The 17,254-nt window shown below is 40.0% G+C and overlaps 1 protein-coding gene across 1 annotated transcript in view; it reads left to right on the top strand.

The window, feature by feature from the left end:
• The window catches only part of PRKAR2A (protein kinase cAMP-dependent type II regulatory subunit alpha), a 68,448-nt gene that overhangs the window by 46,665 nt on the left and 4,529 nt on the right, over positions 1-17,254 (top strand). Inside the window, exons 5-10 of the mRNA XM_074835808.1 lie at positions 2,108-2,214; positions 7,580-7,733; positions 10,884-10,985; positions 12,799-12,873; positions 15,918-15,983; positions 16,671-16,809. Coding sequence (XP_074691909.1) covers positions 2,108-2,214; positions 7,580-7,733; positions 10,884-10,985; positions 12,799-12,873; positions 15,918-15,983; positions 16,671-16,809 — 643 coding nt within the window. The remainder of the gene's footprint in view (positions 1-2,107; positions 2,215-7,579; positions 7,734-10,883; positions 10,986-12,798; positions 12,874-15,917; positions 15,984-16,670; positions 16,810-17,254) is intronic.

Here is a 17,254-nt window from a genome sequence, read left to right on the forward strand (position 1 = left end):
CTTTCCTAGTAATAGGTATAAAGGGAGTATGGAACTTGCATCCTTTCGCCTCTCCTCAGTAATTTCTTTTTAACTTCCTCTGTATTATGTGGCTGGTTTGGAAGGTTGGCTGTAGAATACCCACTGAAAGGCAGAATGCATGGCTGCTGCTTTTGCTCCACGTATATTGTCCTTTCATAATTGTGAGGAACGCTTTCAAATTAAGGCTTAAAATACATTCTTTTGCTTCTTAACTTCTAAAGAGTGTCATGTAAAACTGTTAAGTAAAAGCAAACAAACTCAACAACAACAAAACTGCATAAAACCCCTTTAGGGGTAAATGATTGTGTGACTGAAATGTCCTGGCCAAATTCATCCCTTTTCCACTGGTTCCATTTAGGTGAACTGTGCTGAATTTAGGCCCAGTGACTCAACAGCCCTTTTAAATGTCTGCACTTGCATGACTAGTTGCTGGAATACTTGGTATCAAACACAAGGGAGCCAGTGTCCAGTGGATCACTTCTAGCAAGGTTCATGTTGAGCTTTGGACTAAAATCAATTCAGATTGTCACAGAGTTTAACCCTGAGATTTTGAGCATCCCCAATGATAAACCTCATTTATGTTTCAATGTAAGGTGCTGGGGGAGTAGATAACTTCTCTCCTGTTAAAAGCTCTCTATGATGTATCATGCGTAGGCTCCACAGTGTCTTATAAATGACTTTGTAGAATCCTGGTTACAACTGAATTTTGTACTGGGTGAGAGCAATGACTGTTATCCTTACCAGCAAGGCCCCTGAGCATGCTCAGTACCCATATTTAAACCAAGAGGATTTTTTACAGTTCAGAAATCTGATGAAGCTTGTCCTTTTATTGACAGAAGAGCCCAGTGTTTTATTTACTTGAAATGATAAGTCTTTGCCTGTTTATCCTCCATGTAAAGCATTATCGAGCTAGACTATTTTTAAAAAGCTTTATAAAATCTGTATTGCTTATTTCCTGACAACTCTTACTTAAATGCATGCTGTGAAATATGTGGTTAAAATAAATGGCTTTCATACAATGATTTTTTGCTTAGTTTAAATATCAGGAGAGTTTTTAAAGACAAGAAAATAGGATTCTAGTGAAAAGATAGGTGATATTTTCAATTTAGTGGTGCCTACAGACGCTGCAATTATTCCCAACTTAAGGAGCACAGTAAATATTTCAAGTGTATCTAGCAGCATAAAGACTACTTCGTGTGTTTGTGCAATATATTTTTAGAAACTCAGCTGTGATCTACATCTTCAACTTTGAGCATCTGGTCATTGAAAATGCAATGAAAGTCTATTGTTAATGGACTTCGGAATAACAAAAATGGTAAAGCAGGTCAGCATTGAGGCAAGGCCTTTATGTGGCATCATCTCTCTTGGCTTTCGCAGCTTCCCTGGCTGTGCTTCCTAGAAAAAAAATTTAGTCATGGCTCATCAGAGAAACCTAGCTCGAGTCTGCTGTGCAGACCAGCATTATCCCACGTTCTGTATGTGCTCCCCATCTGTATCTCTCTGATCTAGTCTTATGCTGGAATTGCAGGTTCTGTAAGACACAGACTATCTCGGGAAATAACTCTGTGTGGAGTTTTGTTCAGTACAGTCCTGATCATGACTGGGGCTCCTAGATGAGGACAGTACAAAGAAGTTACTAATAAATCATGGTGCAGTTTCTAGACATACATACATACATATAATGAAATATAGATACTGTTGACATAAATCAATATGTATCCATTGCAGTGAAGCTGTGACAGATTATTGCTGTACATGTGTGCTTTGGTATGCATAAGTTAAGCCATTTCGACATGAATTTGAGATAATAGCACTTCTGTAATGGAAGTATTTGTGTATGTTTGCATTATTGAACTTAGATTAATATAAGATGGAAACAAGTGAGGTGCTAGTGGAAGTCAATATTTACTATCAACATTACTGGTATTTGCATACAGTAAAAATAATGCAACGCATGTTGCACTTCACTGTCCAGAACAAGTCAAATGAACTTGCCCTTGTCCAGCAGTAATGCTAAGGGGTATTTTCTGAGAGTTTTATTGATTTTTCTTTTTTTTTTCCCCCCCCCCTCCTGTTTGTTTTATAGGAGCAGCTGTCTCAGGTCCTTGATGCCATGTTTGAGAGGAAGGTGAAACCTCAGGAACATGTGATTGACCAAGGTGATGATGGAGACAACTTCTATGTTATTGAGCGGTAAGCAGCTGTGCCTTTGAAATGTAGAGTATGTTTCTTTTCAGTTTCTTAGAAATGACATGGAATGCTTACTGCAGGACAATTTCTGAAGGAAACTTACTTTCTGCAGTCATTGCCTCTTCCTTTGATTTTTTCATTTTCCCCTGTAGGCTCCCACTGACTTTGGATCATTTGCCCAGGGGTAATCAAATTTGACAGAGGTGGACATTTCAAACCTGCTGGGTGTTAACACATTCTGTGTGACTGTGTAAAAACTCAAATACTGCTTTCTCTGAGGGAAGGGTCACAGCTTGAGCTTGCCTGTCATTTGTTCAGTTTAGCTTTTGTGCTTATTAGCACATGCGTAGTTTGAAACCTACCATGTTACATGCTGTCTCCAGATGAGGATGTGTTTTATTCTGAAGAAAGGGAGGGGGAAAAGCAGCAAAAGAAACCATATGGTAAGGGAAGGGATAGGAGATTATTTTGGGGAAGAAGAATATGGGGGGCGGGGGGAAGAAAAAATCCATCGTAATGGCTGCCATGAAACAACTTGGACTTTGTCCAACCAGTTTTGATCACTGACTTCAGAGAAACTTGTAGTTACATTGCTTTTGTTGGTCATGTGATTTGTATTTGCAGAGTTTAAGGTGCCATTTTGCAATTTCTTGCATCGAGCAAATTCACATGGTAGTTTTGTGGATCATATATATGTGCAACAGGCATACAATAGATATGTGTGTGCATGCACATTTTGAGTATCTTTTACCCTTTTGGAAGAAATTCTAGCTAATGTTACTTTTAATCACCGTATCTGAAGAATAATTAAGGACACAGATTTATTTCCTCCTGTAAAACTGTACTAGTAAACAGAATATTACTGAATGAATTATAAATGTCTGTTGAAACACAATCTTAGCAAACTACTTTTTTGATGCACTGTTGTCTTCTTTATCACGGAAATAATGGCACCATTAATTTTGTGTTAAATGCTTTCAAAGCAGCTCTTCAAGACAACATACTGCCTTTTCAATTGTCATCTATGCTGTGTTTAAGGAATTTGCAAAAGAATTTCTAGGTTAGAAATTCTTCATTTTAAATGATCCTTGTTCATTTTAAGGACATTCCCCTTTCTGATTAGTTGGAATTACAGAACATAAGGCTACCTCAAATATATTCTGACCACATGCCTGTTCCGCCGTCCTCTACCATCCCATTAACCTAAACCAGTGCTCCATTTCTACACTCAGTTATCTCCCTCAGCCGCTCAGTCTCAGACCAATCCCATGTCTTTGGCTAGATGGGACAAGTTCCTTCTCTTGCCATGTTCACTGAGGACATCAGTGAAATGAAGTCAGACAAATAAAGTAGTGAAATGGAACCTTATCCTTGATATTCAGGTAAATGTTTTTATGGTTTCTGTTCTACAGATGTAATGCTATTCCACAATGTCTTTTTCTATCAAGATAGCTGGGTTGGAAGATTTCAGGTTTTTAAGTTTTTGTTTTATTTTACTCTCAAGGTATAATACACTAGTAACATAAATATGTTGCCAAAAGTATGTGGCAGAAAGCCTGTACAATGAAGGAAATGAAACTTGGTGTTTTCTAACAATAGAGCATACCAGCCTTTGCTGTAAACACCAGCTCAGCTGCAACTCCTATGTTGGCTATTCGCTTACTAGAATTCTACAGTTACAAATTTTCTGTGTCCCTCTCTCCCTTTCCAGTCCTCCCTGTCAGTCCTCCTCAACCTTCCACCTCCTAATTTTTTTTCATGCAAAAGGATAGCAGGATACTGGTGCTTATGAAAAGCTACAATATTTCTACTTGCCTGCAAGTGCAAATTCAGAGGACTCTGGCTCTTTCAAGGCATCAGTAGGCATGTCTTGTTACTCTTAAGTCAAGTCATTAATGCGTAAATATCCCTGAGGATTGGTTTCTTCCTGTCTGAATGAACAGTGACTTTGTGTTGCAGATGTAACTCTTCAGCTTCTTGTCTGCGTAGAAATATAGGCTTTCTGGCACAGGCCTCTTTTTTTCTAAAGTCTTCTGTTTGTAACATTTCTCACCAGATCACTTTTGTCTGAGGTCTTTCACCATGTGCTGAAGGACAGCAGGCAGGACAGATGCAGCTTGACAGTGCAGCAGCTATTTAGTGCTCACTGCCGGGAAGGGAGAGCTAGGATGAATGTGTTGTGTGGCTAAACGTTAGTATGCTCAGCGCTGCTGAGGCACCTGATGAGTCTCTGCTGATTGAGCAGTCAGCAGGGGCAGCGTTAGCCTCGGTTGCCTCTTGGAACAGACTGATCCACAATCTTGCTGAGTTGCCCTCTTCTGCTTTTCTGCTTTTTTTTGCCTTTTTTTTTTTTTTTCCCCTTGGGGTTTTATATTTTTTCCTGTCAGTATTTTTCTTTTGAGTCCTTGAGCTCCTAACGATTACCATCTCCACTATTACACTTCAGTCTGTGTTTTTATTCTTCTTATCTTGCAGGGCTTTAGCTCATGGACTGCCTTACAGCTCAGCAACAGTTTTCTCAGTAAAGCTGAGCCAAGGTCACCCAGTGGTGCTTCACCAGTGTGTAGTCCTTGGGCCACAGACAGCTGAATGCTTGGCTGTAGGTTACGTGGCTGTAGTTATTCAGAAATAAATGGCACTAGTAAGTGACTTTTAGGCTGAGGGATGAGAAGAAGTTGTTGCGTTTGCTTAAGGTGCTCACAGAGTCTCTTCTAGATCAAAAAAACCTCTGAAGATTGTTGCCTCTGGTGCCTCTCAGAGAATCATTAAATAGGTATTGGACATTACAAGAATTAGTGAAACTTTCCATCAACACTAATCCCTATTTAGTTTACTGTTAGCATGCTGTTGGTTTGTTTCTCTGTCTCCTAAGTGTGAGTAAGCAGTGGAGTGTAAAAAGTGTCTGGTAAGGATACTAGGCAGTCTTTGTGCACCTAGCTTCCTCCTTTAGCTTTCTGGGTGACAGAGACTAAATTTCTTGGATCTTCTGACATGTCTGAATCTGTCCCATCTACTATTGATCCAGTAGCCAAACTTTTCCCTGGTCTGAAAGGCTTTAATACAGTACACCTTCAAGTCATTGTGCAAAGCTTCCTCGCTTTGATGTATTTTAATTGTTTGTTTGGGGCATGTAATGTCCACTTTGTGGAATCTCCTACAAATGAAGCTGGCATAAAGCTGTCCTGTAGTATTTTTTTTTTTTTTTTCAGATACAGCAGTGTTTGAAGATAACTAACAAACCCAGGGCTGTCCATCAGCAATCCTGAAAGACCCTCTGCTGTTAATACTAGGCAGGTCTCACCAATGAGTCTGTTCCAATACTTGTTTGCCATGAGAAGTTTCACCTACTGCCGTTTCTGGTGGTTCTTTTTTTTTTTTTTTTTTACGTGTCAAATGATATTCTGGGAGATAATACCTTCTGACAAAGATCTAAACTCCTGGGAAAAATTATATGCGTGTAAAGTTGCTTAAAGCCAGGAAGGTGTTCCCTACCTGCTTTTGTCCCAGGTGTGATATATTCTGTAAAGTCTCTTAGGCCAGTGGCTAGGCCCTGAATGATCTCTGGTGCCGTAGCCAAGAACTAATCAAGCCTAGTCAAGCTATATTTTAAAATTATTTTTTTTAAAGCCCCAAGCATAAGACAGCCCTGAGGATGTTACAGACACTTGTTTGACTTTTTTTAAAGGGCTACCTTTGTGTGCACAGCCTCTTTCTTCATATACAGTTGCTGTGGTGTGATCCAGATTTGTCTTGAGCTTTGACTTGCTGGACTTGTACCTGCATCTTCATTGTAGTATTTTGATTCTCAGTAAATTCTGGGATACTGTTACTTTAATGTTGTCATAATGTAGGAAATGTGCCTCCTGGAGAACAGGGTGAGGAGCCGTTTCCAACTTACACAGATTACAGGTCCCTGTGAACAGAGCACAAGGAGGCTTCTGGTACTTGAACACTTTTCTCTTGATCTGTTAAGAGATCCTGGCTAGATGTCAGCTTTCCTGTTTCTAGAAGTGAGCTGTAACAAAAAAAAAAAAGTAATTAAAAATCTCTTAGCTCAGCTGCTTTAATTTGAAGCCAAGGTGACTAGAATGGAACTTGTAATGTTCTGCAAAACTGCTGGAAGTTACTTACCCATGCTTCCTAAGGTGGTGCATCCTACAGTGTCACTTCAGCACACAGAGCTTTGTGAGAGTCGAACAGATGCTCTTCAAGTATGCTGTAACCTGCATTCTTCAGTAGCCACACCTCCATGAAAATGGTGATAAAATTGGTTGGTTCAGCTGTCAGTGTGCCTGGAGTTGCAGCATGGTGTGAAGTTGAACTGAGTGATAAAAGTTTTGGTCGTAAGGGAGCTATTGGACAAATACCAGTTGAGAAATGGTTGTCTCTGGAGATCTCTGTGCCAGAGTGTAAAGATGTGGCATGTATAATATTCCTGAACTAGCTTTAAATCCTCCAGCTTGAGAATTAGTATGTGCTGCTCATAATAAGATTGGTAGGTTTGCACTGCAAAACTCACTCAGTGTCTTAGGTATGTAAAGAAAGGCCCTTTCTGTGATTTTGTGCTTCACTGTTGTCCGTACAAGAGCTGGATAGTTTGAATCTAGCATGGGCATATGCAGATACAAGCTACAATTTCATCTTGGTGTTATGACAGAGACTTACCCGTAAGCTGGAGTTGAGGCAAAACCATAGGAGCAGGTGAGCAGTTGGATTGAGCGTATCCCAAAGGTACTGCAGCAATGCTGTCACTGAGACAGAGGGTACGGATGGATCCAAGTCACTCTAAAGACTGGCTATGAGGAAGTATTTCTTTCAAGACGGGGTTGTTGGGTGTTGGAATGGGCTGCCCAGGGCAGGGGGGGAGTCCCCATCCCTGGAGGGGTTGAAGAGTCGGGTTGACTCAGCGCTGAGGGATCTGGTGGAGTTGGGAACGGTCAGTGTGAGGTTAATGGTTGGACTGGAGGATCTTCAAGGGCTTTTCCAACCCAGATGATTCTGTGATTCTGTGTAAAGAGGCCTCACTGGATAACAGATATGCTGTGAAAAGGCAAATACTGTTAAAGACGATGAAACTACCTATTACCCTGGCCGGAACGCTTATAATAGCAACGTCAGAATACTGTGCAGAGGAAACCAAGTAGATCCTGCCCAGATCTATCAGCAGTGAAATGCTTTATTAAGAGAGAATTACTGTGAAAACAGTGTAGATAGAAGCAGCTTAGTATCAGACAATTGGAAAGCTCAATAAAGCATGTTCTATCTCACCCAGCAATAAGAGGACTATTTGTGTAACAGCAAAAAGCTGTTTTTATGATTTGTACTGGAATGTTGTCTAATAAGAAGTGTCTATTCCATTGTTTTCCAGGGGATTGTATGATATTGTTGTAGCAAAAGACAACCAGTCACGCTGTGTGGGCCGCTATGATAATCACGGCAGTTTTGGGGAACTGGCGTTGATGTACAACACTCCTAGAGCTGCCACCATTGTTGCCACAACAGAAGGAGCCCTTTGGGGACTGGTAAGGAAAGGAAGTTTCTCTCTACGTATAATATTTAAACACTAACTCACTGTGTCCAGTGCTTCTCTTGGTATGGCTCCTTGTGATAATAGTGACTCTATCGTGATCTGTTATCTCACTTCTTGACATAAGAGATCAATTGTGCAAATATTTTTGGCCATCTTTCTAGAACAACTTGTCTGTAAAAACTGTATCACTAATTTTATCTGTACTTTTATTATTTTGTTTTTGCTGTAATTCTGGCTTTTGTTAGGTGAAAAAAAACCCTGGTTTTGTTTTCATCCTGCGGAGGACAGTGGAGGCATTAATGCACGTATTTTATGTGAGGGGGAAACAATATCTAAATGATGTTCTTTATTTCACCTCCCCTTCCTAGCATTTTGTCCGCTTTAAGTGGAATGGGAAGGTGTTAAATATTTTCTTGAGGATGTCAGTAACTTGAAGAGCTAGGAAAACTGCCCAAAGCTTTTGTTTTCCTTCAAAATAAACTGTCATGATGTTTCTGGTCCCTTTGTGTTACCCTGGAAGAGGTTCTCAGGTCAGCATGACCTATGAGATACCAAGCTAAATGATGGCGTTGCTTTGTCTCTAGCCCAGAAGTGTTGAATGTGAAGCTGTAGACATTAGTTTCCTTTTTTAGTTCTTTTCTCTGTACTGTTTGGATAGGGTTATTTTCACAGTGCTCTCGTACTCATCTGTGAGGACTCACATAATAAGCGGATTGTGTGATCAACGAAGCCTTTGAAGCCAGAAGTGGTGTATGTGTTATGTGTGCGCTGGGCTCCTCGGCAACTATCGCTGGGGGTTGACCATGTGATGTGACCTTGATTATAGGACTGATAAGCAGCTACACACCACGTGCTTATGCAATCTCTGCACTTGCTGAGAGCACTGACTTCTGACTTCCCTTTGTGAGCAGAAAGAAAAGATTTTTGGTAAATCAACCGGGGAGTAATGTCAGAATCTAATTTCTTGACCAAGACAGAACAAAGCAGCTATCTACAAACTGAGCTCCGTCGTGAAAGGAACAACGTGAGAAGATGATTCTTTGTTCCAGTTTGCCTTTGAAAAGAATTGCACAAATTGGGCTCATTTTGGTTTTGTTTTTTCTGTGATTACAGTCACTTAATTAGCAAGGTGTAGCTGAAGGGGAACCTCTTGCTAGTCATCTGTCCTGTGGATATTTATTAACTAAGGCTGCATTTTCCTGCCTAAAGCTTTGGTTATTTCATCCAGCTATTCTGTCATTGCCATGTTCTGTTGTACTATTTTGTACCCAATGTAATTTAAACATATTTTTATTAGTCTACAGAAGTAATTGCTAAAGCTCATGGGTTATCTGCCACGTAGGTAATGTGGGTTGCTGCTGCTGCACTGCAGCCTTAGGCCAACAAAAGCCGGGAAGGCTCAGGCACAAAGCAGTTATCAAATGTGGGTCTGTTCTGGAGCAGAGAAATGTCCTCAGCCTTTGCTACTGAACATGCCTGGGGAAAACCTCACGATCACACACACTTTCTTAACTGCTCTGCCTTTTTTGTTCAAATACTGCTGCTTCTCCTCCCTCACAGATACTCTCAAACAAATGAATTCTGAGTTTTTTATGCTTTTGCAAGTCCCCTGTCCATTTCTGCACCTTTCTCCTTCTCCAAATATGTACGTTTAAAGAGACTTCTACCACTGAAGAATTTATTTAAAAAAATAACAGTCCCTCATGCTTTATAATCTCTTGTTCTCCTTTAGATAACAGTAATACCATTCTTCCCTTCATCTTTCACCTCCTTCAACTTTTGTATCCCACTGCTGTCACCTGTATCAGTCATTGTTTCAAGTATTTGCAGCCTGCATCCTGTGAAACTGTTCTCTTGCTTGAAAATACCTCGTCACCTCAAAATGTCTCTGCTAAGGTATCAGTTGATGTTTTCAGAAAATGAGATCCAGAGGAATGGCTCTCAGGACTTTGGATGTTTCTGCTGGTTGGGGTATATGTAAACTTGAAAGATTTTTTTTTTTTCTTGTACCATTTTCCTAACCAAATTTCTGCTCCTTTCCTCTGGCTTTTTGATTTTTTACACTCATGGCCTCATCCTGTGTAAAGTAAACTCTGCAACTCTCGCTCTGTTCGTAATTTAGTGCTGATTCTAACAGGGACCGTGGGCATTATCGTCATGCAAACACTAACAAAAATACCTGGTGGGCAAGTGCCCTTCCCCTTAGCCTGGACGTGCTGTGTAGTTCCAGCTCTCTTGTGACCTTTCTCATCGGTGTTTGACAGTACTTGAGCCCTGCCTTTTCTACGTGAAAATAAAAAGCATTTCGTTAAGCTCTCTGACAATAAACTCTCAAATATGTCTGCCGTTGCAGGTACCGAGACAGGAGCTGTGGTTAACTGGGCAAGCTTGCCTTCACTCGGGCACATAGTGCCGCCCAGTGGCCACGAAGCCTGCACATCACTAGCCGCTGCCTGGGGAACAGATCAGAGCAGGAGGGGTGGCAGGGGGTGGGTGGGAATCTTGCCCAATATTTGGGCTTCAAAAACAAACCAAACAATTTTTCCACCAGGAAGGTGCTTATGGTACACAGGGACAGCTGGCAATTAGGAAGTTGCAAAAAGCTGGCTCTTGGATCCTATAAGGTGGAGGAGTGAATCAAGCCTGTTATTTGATATGCTGTTCCTGATCTATTTGAGACCAGTAGAAATCTCCAACTTTTGAAATTTGTGACTCAAGTAGAGAAGAATCCAATTCACCCTTAGTCCTACAGTTGCCTTAACAAATAACTATTGGAAATTCCAATTTCCAATGGCTTTAGCAAGAAGAGTATAACTTCTCCATTGTATGAGGAAACATGAAAGATATATTAACAAACAGCCAAACAAACCCCAAAAAGTCAGCCCTGAAAAACAGTACAAGATAGACTAAAAATGGAATTCTTAAATGCTTATCTGAGAAGGGCTGGGCCTTACAGCTTCCTGGTTTTCAATTTGTTGTTGCGACAGGTACTCTCACAAGAGCTGTTATGATCACCGTTGTGATGGATATGGTATCATTTTAACAGCTGGCTTCTCAAACCCAGTTGCAAGTACTAGTTCATGTTTGGTTCTTCAAACTCAGTGAAGAGGAATAATGTGTTTCTCTGTGCTGTTTCTTGCAGGATCGAGTGACATTCAGAAGAATTATATTGAAAAACAATGCAAAGAAGAGGAAGACATACGAATTATTTATTGAGTCTGTGCCCCTCCTTAAATCCTTGGAGGTAAAACCTCTCAGACATCTGCATCAGATTCTTGCATTAGCTCTGCAGTCAGGGTTTCAGCTCCATCAGAAATCTGTGTCATTTCTGCTTAGAACAAAATTTTAAGAGCTTCTTTGGTATCACGTTTACTGTACAACTTAATTTGTGTTGTTGAAATGGTACACTGTTTTTTCTCATATCCTTTCTTCACGGAAAGTGATTTGCTGATTTTTTTATCTCTGTGTAAAGATTTTTTTTTTTTTCAAATCACACAAAACCACAAACCAAAAACCATCTATAAATATGTCAGAGAACAGGTATTAAAGTGAAAAGTCAAACTCAGGGCTGTGATTTCCTTTGAGGGTGTGATATTGAAGTAATGATACAATCACTGGGATATTTGGCCTTTATCAGCATGAATGATTTTAAATTTGAGACAAAGATGTGGGCCGTAGTAGGTCTTGCTTTAACCTTAACCGATATTCAGGAGGGAAACTAAGAATATGCTAAAGGGAAGCACTGCTACCTGGGAACAAAATGACAGATGCCATGTCAATGTGTGTGGTGCACGACTTTAGAAACAATGTATAAATTGTCACTTCTAAGCTCAGCCTCTATCTTTAGAGGGCTTTTGGAGCCACACCAAACTGCTTTGGAGTTACTATGTGTCTGTCTTTGCCTTACACCATTTAGCTTTTCTTGGTTTTCTCATCATAAGAATATTTTTCAGCATTAATCTTTAGTATTTGAGAAGAGCTTGTAATCCCTCTGAGAGAAGATTACAAAATTGCAAAGTATCATTAGGTGTGAATAGCAACCTCTAACATATATTATTTTGGATTTACGTTGGTAGCTGTGGAAGGGATAAATTGCACATCATCTCTCTCAGTGCCTGGCTCAAACTAGTTCCATCAATGTGACTTTTCTGAGCGCAAAAGTGACTCATAAATATTTAAAGATATAGAAAAATAACTTATTAGCACTGCATGGCTTTTTGCATGACACGCTGCAGTTGAATCATGGGTGGATCAGAATTTAGTTTCTCAACCATGGGCTAGATTAAGGTGCATTCGTGGAATGAATCGATTACAGCTGAATCATCTGTTGAGATACTCATTTTAATGGTAGGATTTTCTTCCTTTCTTAATATGTTTTTTACACTGCTCTGAAGCAATAAAATTACTTTGTGGCATTCTAGGTGCGCAGTGGAAAACATTGGAGATAAATTTAACTGTTCTCTTCCTGTTTATGAAGACTCAGGCATGCTTCCTTGCCTGTCAGATTAGTACCTCTTGCCCTTGCTGCTGGGCATCCTGTTGCAGCGCCTGCTTACAGTTTAGAGCCGGTATCCTTTTCATATCCCCTTCCTCTCTCCACTCTAGGAATGAATTCTGGGACACAAAAAAACCCCCACGTATTCAAGTATATAGTGATTAAAATATTTTGAAAATGTGTTACTGGTGTTTCTCATTGAAGTTTGTTCTTTGGAAGTTTATGACACTTTTCTGAGTGTTTTCTTCAAATTTCAACTCGTCTAAGATGAGGGAGTGATTTTTTTCCCTTTTGCTCTAAACCAGCCAAATGAGTTATTGGTTAACTTTGGGGGTAGGAAAAGCACACGGATGGGACACTAAGCAATTTTCTTTCCTATTGATTATGGTAGTCTTGAAAGCTGTGGTGCAGTATGACAGTGTCATTGTAGGGGCTGTATTTTTCAGTACCCAGATACTGCATGTTTGTGTGTCTAGGAAATGCCTCTTCATTTCAGGGCTACAAAATTTACCAGAGACATACTATAATAGATGATTATGTTTGATTTTCCTCTTTGTTCCAGGCATCAGAGCGAATGAAGATAGTGGACGTTATAGGGGAGAAAGTGTATCAAGATGGGGAACGTATCATTTCTCAGGTACTTGAAGTCTAAATTTCTCTTTATTATTCTCCTTTCTCTGCTTCTTTCCCGTTTGGAATTGACTTACAGAATCCTATTACTTGGACCAACTTGGCACTTATTCTTTTAATACTTCCAATTTATTTAACCACTTCTTGAGCATTTGGGGAATGGCCAGTGCATCTTTTGCCACAAATTTATTCTATTACTTTAGCTTCTGGGTTTTTCTTCTCTCGTTTTTTATAAATAGTCTTTGCAAGGTTACAAGAGGAGTATGTCTTCAGAAGCTGAAAATAAATGTCTATGTAATTTTCCTTGAAAGCCCCCAGATAGACTTTTTAAAGGCACCCATGACCAGATTTAAACAAGGAGTCAGAAACATGTAGTAAAGGCATCTCTAATTCCTAGGTCTGACTAAACAACAAAACCAAACAGTTCAACAGGAGTGTGATTTGGATGAAAGTAAATGAAGTCATAGGGAATATTTCACTGGTTGGACCCAACTCAGTTAACTATTATAAGAAACTAGAAACTACCAGGGTTAATTAAAACCACTGTTTTTTCTGATGCTCTTAAGAGTATTTCAGTGGTGGAGTAGTCTAGCTTCACTTGGCAGCCTTTGGTTGTTGGTGTATGTTTTGTCTGCTGTAATAGATCAAGGCCAGAGTGGTGGAACATGAAGCTGGACAAACTCAAGCTAAAGCCGTGGGATTTTTTTGGCTGTGACACAGATAACTTTTTGGAACACTGTTACTGATGGAACACAGGGATTTTGCACCAAGTTTAGCTCAGCGTTGCTTTGTTTGTTGTAAAAGTGCTCTACTTCAAGTAGAAGTTAATGCAAGAAAGTCCTTGGCTTACCTGAAATTGCAAGCTTTTGATCACAGCCTTCATCTTGTTTTATAAACAATGTCTTATAAATAATGTCTTGAATAATTAATCTTAATTACCTTGAATGTCAGATAACTCTGAATGCAGGAAACCTTAATTTGCTGATAACCAAATACTGCCAAATTACTTCTCTCCAAAAATACCCTCAATTTTGTAAGTTGAAAATCTTACTTTGTTACTTAAGACCCTAAGAAAACTGAACTCTCAGCAAAATTAAAGCTTATAAATCAGTCTCAAAACTGGGAACCCACGCAATCAGTGATCCAATTACGCAGTTGGTTTTAATGTTTTGTAATAACTGAATTAAGGATAAGGATGTAATTACCCTTAAAAGGAGGATTAATAGTCCGGATAGGACTGGGTGATGGTAATACGCTGCTAAAGATGATGAAATTTTATGCTTGGAAAAGATGTGATAGCTCTTGCATTACAGCAGTAGCATCAATACCATGAACCCCTTTTCTGTTATGGATAATCTTACATTTTAATTACCTTACTGGAATTTGACCCTTCAGTTAAGTGCAGCATGCTTTAAAGCACTTGAAAATTGTTAGTGCCTGCTGATGTTACAAGGATGTCTCACACTCAGTTTGTTTACATTCTTTTTAAAAAAATAGTGCTCTTTCAGAAGTGTGCTGTGTTAGTTCATGTTGTGATAGCTGGCAACAGTGAGTGAAAAGTTTTGTGCTGAATGGTTTATGATCATCTCCAGGAAGCTTAGCTGAGGGCCTCACTTCTTCTGTAACCCCATGTTTAAATCTTGCATCATCTTCTCCCAGCCCATGTTTCGTACTCAAGTTGTAATCATCTTTCTTCATGCTTCCCATCACATTCATAGTCTTATTGCCCATTTGACTTCATGTCAGATTTATCTCTCTCCTCACATTGTTTAATGGGTTTTTTTTTCTGAGCCGCTCCCATTCCTTTAGTGGTTCCTTATCCAGCCTGTTTCCCTGAAGCCTCTAGTCCCTTTGCTTCTGATTTGTAGCAGCAGGTACATGCCAGCTCTCCACTCTGACTTCCAGTCCTATACCAAGCCCACAGGTATAGAGAGGGAAAGTCCTCTCTGTCACAGCTAAAACCTACAAAATAAAAAAGTCCTGGCGAAGGTCTCCAGAGCAGTTAACTACGATCTGTTGACAGTCTGCAACACGATGAGGATTAGACAGATGTGAAGAAGCTTCTAGAGAGCCTCACAGAATGGTTGAGGTTGGAAGGCACCTCTGGAGGTCATCTTGTCCAGCGCCCTCCACCCCTTCCCCTCTCAAGCAGGGCCACCGAGAGCCAGTTGCCCAGGACCAGGTCCAGACGGCTTTTGAATCTCCCAAAGGGTGGAGACTTCAGAACTAGGCAACCTGTGCCAGTGCTTGGTCACCTTCACAGTGACTTTTTCATAGAAACAGCTGAATTTGACTAAACCAAATCTCTTTATTTCACGCTCAGTTATTCAACAACATGTTGTGTTATTTTTCTAAAACTTTATATAAAATGACTATCAATTTTTATTTTCTACTTGCCCTAAATGACTTATTTTCCTTTAATGGCATGATGCTAGTGAGTGCCTTACTCCTTAGCGTTCTCACTACCTTTACACAGCCATTGATTGCATCGTTCCTCATGTAGATTGCGTGCAATGTGGACTTGGTTTTCTGTAAACTATCCTCTTCTTACTTTCTACGCTCATGTTTCTCAAATACAGCTATTCTGGGTTCTGCTGATCTCCCACTATTTTACCCTGGATTGACGGAGCTCATACTTAGTTTAATGGATTCTTCTTCCTACTGACATCTAGAAATGTGGTCGCTAAATTTGTGTTTTATCAAAACTTGCTTCTGGAAATCCTAAACCCTGCTTAGTTTCACTAACTATTGGATACTCCCATTAGGATCAGAATTGCACTTAAGTGATTTTGTTGTATGTTGTCAATCTCCTTTGCTTTTTCCTTTCCACCTGCCCTCTCACTGAATGATGTGTACTAATAGTTCCTTCCCCTGTGGGTTCCTCTGGTATGTTACCTAAACAGTTACCTTTTAACGTTAAGAATGTGAGTGTTTGTCAATTCTAGCAGATTTCTGCACAAGACCTAGTTCAGAGTGAATGCTTTAATACCATTTATACATACTTTTACAGTAGACAAAAAAATAATTTGTTTTACCTTTTCCTCTTCACAGGGTGATAAAGCAGATTGTTTTTACATTGTAGAATCTGGTGAAGTAAAAATCTTGATTAAAAGCAAGGTGAGTTGAAATGGGATGATTAGGCTTTAGGTCAGTCTCTGATTTGAGTGATTAATGCAAGTGGTGTGAAAAAGCCTACCCTGGCTTATTTTAAGATATTATTTTATGATATTTATCATCGTCACTCAGGTGATGTAGGTTGTAAATCCTCATACCTGTTCTGAAGTAGCCAGAAGTCACTTTAGTAAAGTTGGAAAGTCTTTTGCTTGTATCTGCTCCTCTGCAAACTAACCTGATACACTCTCCCTGACTTTAAGGGTGGAGATGAAACTTTTCTTCTAGGATTATAGAAAACTGCAATTTACAAAACTTGAGGTCTGTTATCTCTAGTGACATACTAGACATTGGCATTTGAACAGATCTTCATACAGCCTGGAGCAGCCTTAGGGAACGACGTGTTGTGCATGGTAAAATGTATGTTAGGCTAATGTAATCGCAGTTTCCAAAGCTGTAACAGTAAATATCTGCCAAGCTCTAAACTTGTGGGCTGGCATACACTTTTCTTATCAAACTTCTAACTGAATGTGCTGTTAAGCTGTTCTACCAGTACAGAGCATGACTTGGGAATTGGTAGCTTCAAAACCCTAAACCAATGAGCTGTTGCACACCTGTAAAATAGCTGGGATTAACTGCAGCCTTGTCAAAGATTGAATTGTATGCAAATAATGAAAACGTACTGTTTAACAGACTATGACAAGTAAAGAAGCTAACCAAGAAGTGGAGATTGCCCGGTGTCACAGAGGGCAGTATTTTGGAGAGCTTGCACTCGTTACCAACAAACCCAGAGCAGCCTCTGCCTACGCTGTTGGGGAGGTCAAATGTTTAGGTAAGCCAACGTTCTGTGTTTCTCGTTACCCTTTTCTGGTGTTTGCTTGTTTTGTGGACCATGCCTGAGTGAGCACCTATTCAAAACCTAGCAGCCTCTTGGTAACTAATGGTCAGACAGGAGAAGGTAGAACCATGGGCTGGAGCGGATCTCCACGCTGAGGTTTGTGAAGCACCGCTGCTTCCTTCCAGCAGATTCTGTTTGTTCTGCTTATGTTGTCTGTACCCTTAGAAGGGGTAAGTAGCATCAGCTTCTTGTCTGCAGCTTGTTTGTTACACACAGCTTTCAGGTGATCTTTTAACGCCAGTGTGGTGTGTATTTGGCTTCTGTATTTATCCTTGAGGTCAGATGTGTATTGCATTAATCTTGTTTCTCCAAATGACAGCACAGAGGGAAATCAGAAATAAGATTTCTGTTTCTGTGCCTTCTATAGAAGCCTCAAACC

Source organism: Strix aluco, chromosome 11 (assembly GCF_031877795.1).
Source record: "Strix aluco isolate bStrAlu1 chromosome 11, bStrAlu1.hap1, whole genome shotgun sequence".
NCBI lineage: Eukaryota > Metazoa > Chordata > Aves > Strigiformes > Strigidae > Strix > Strix aluco.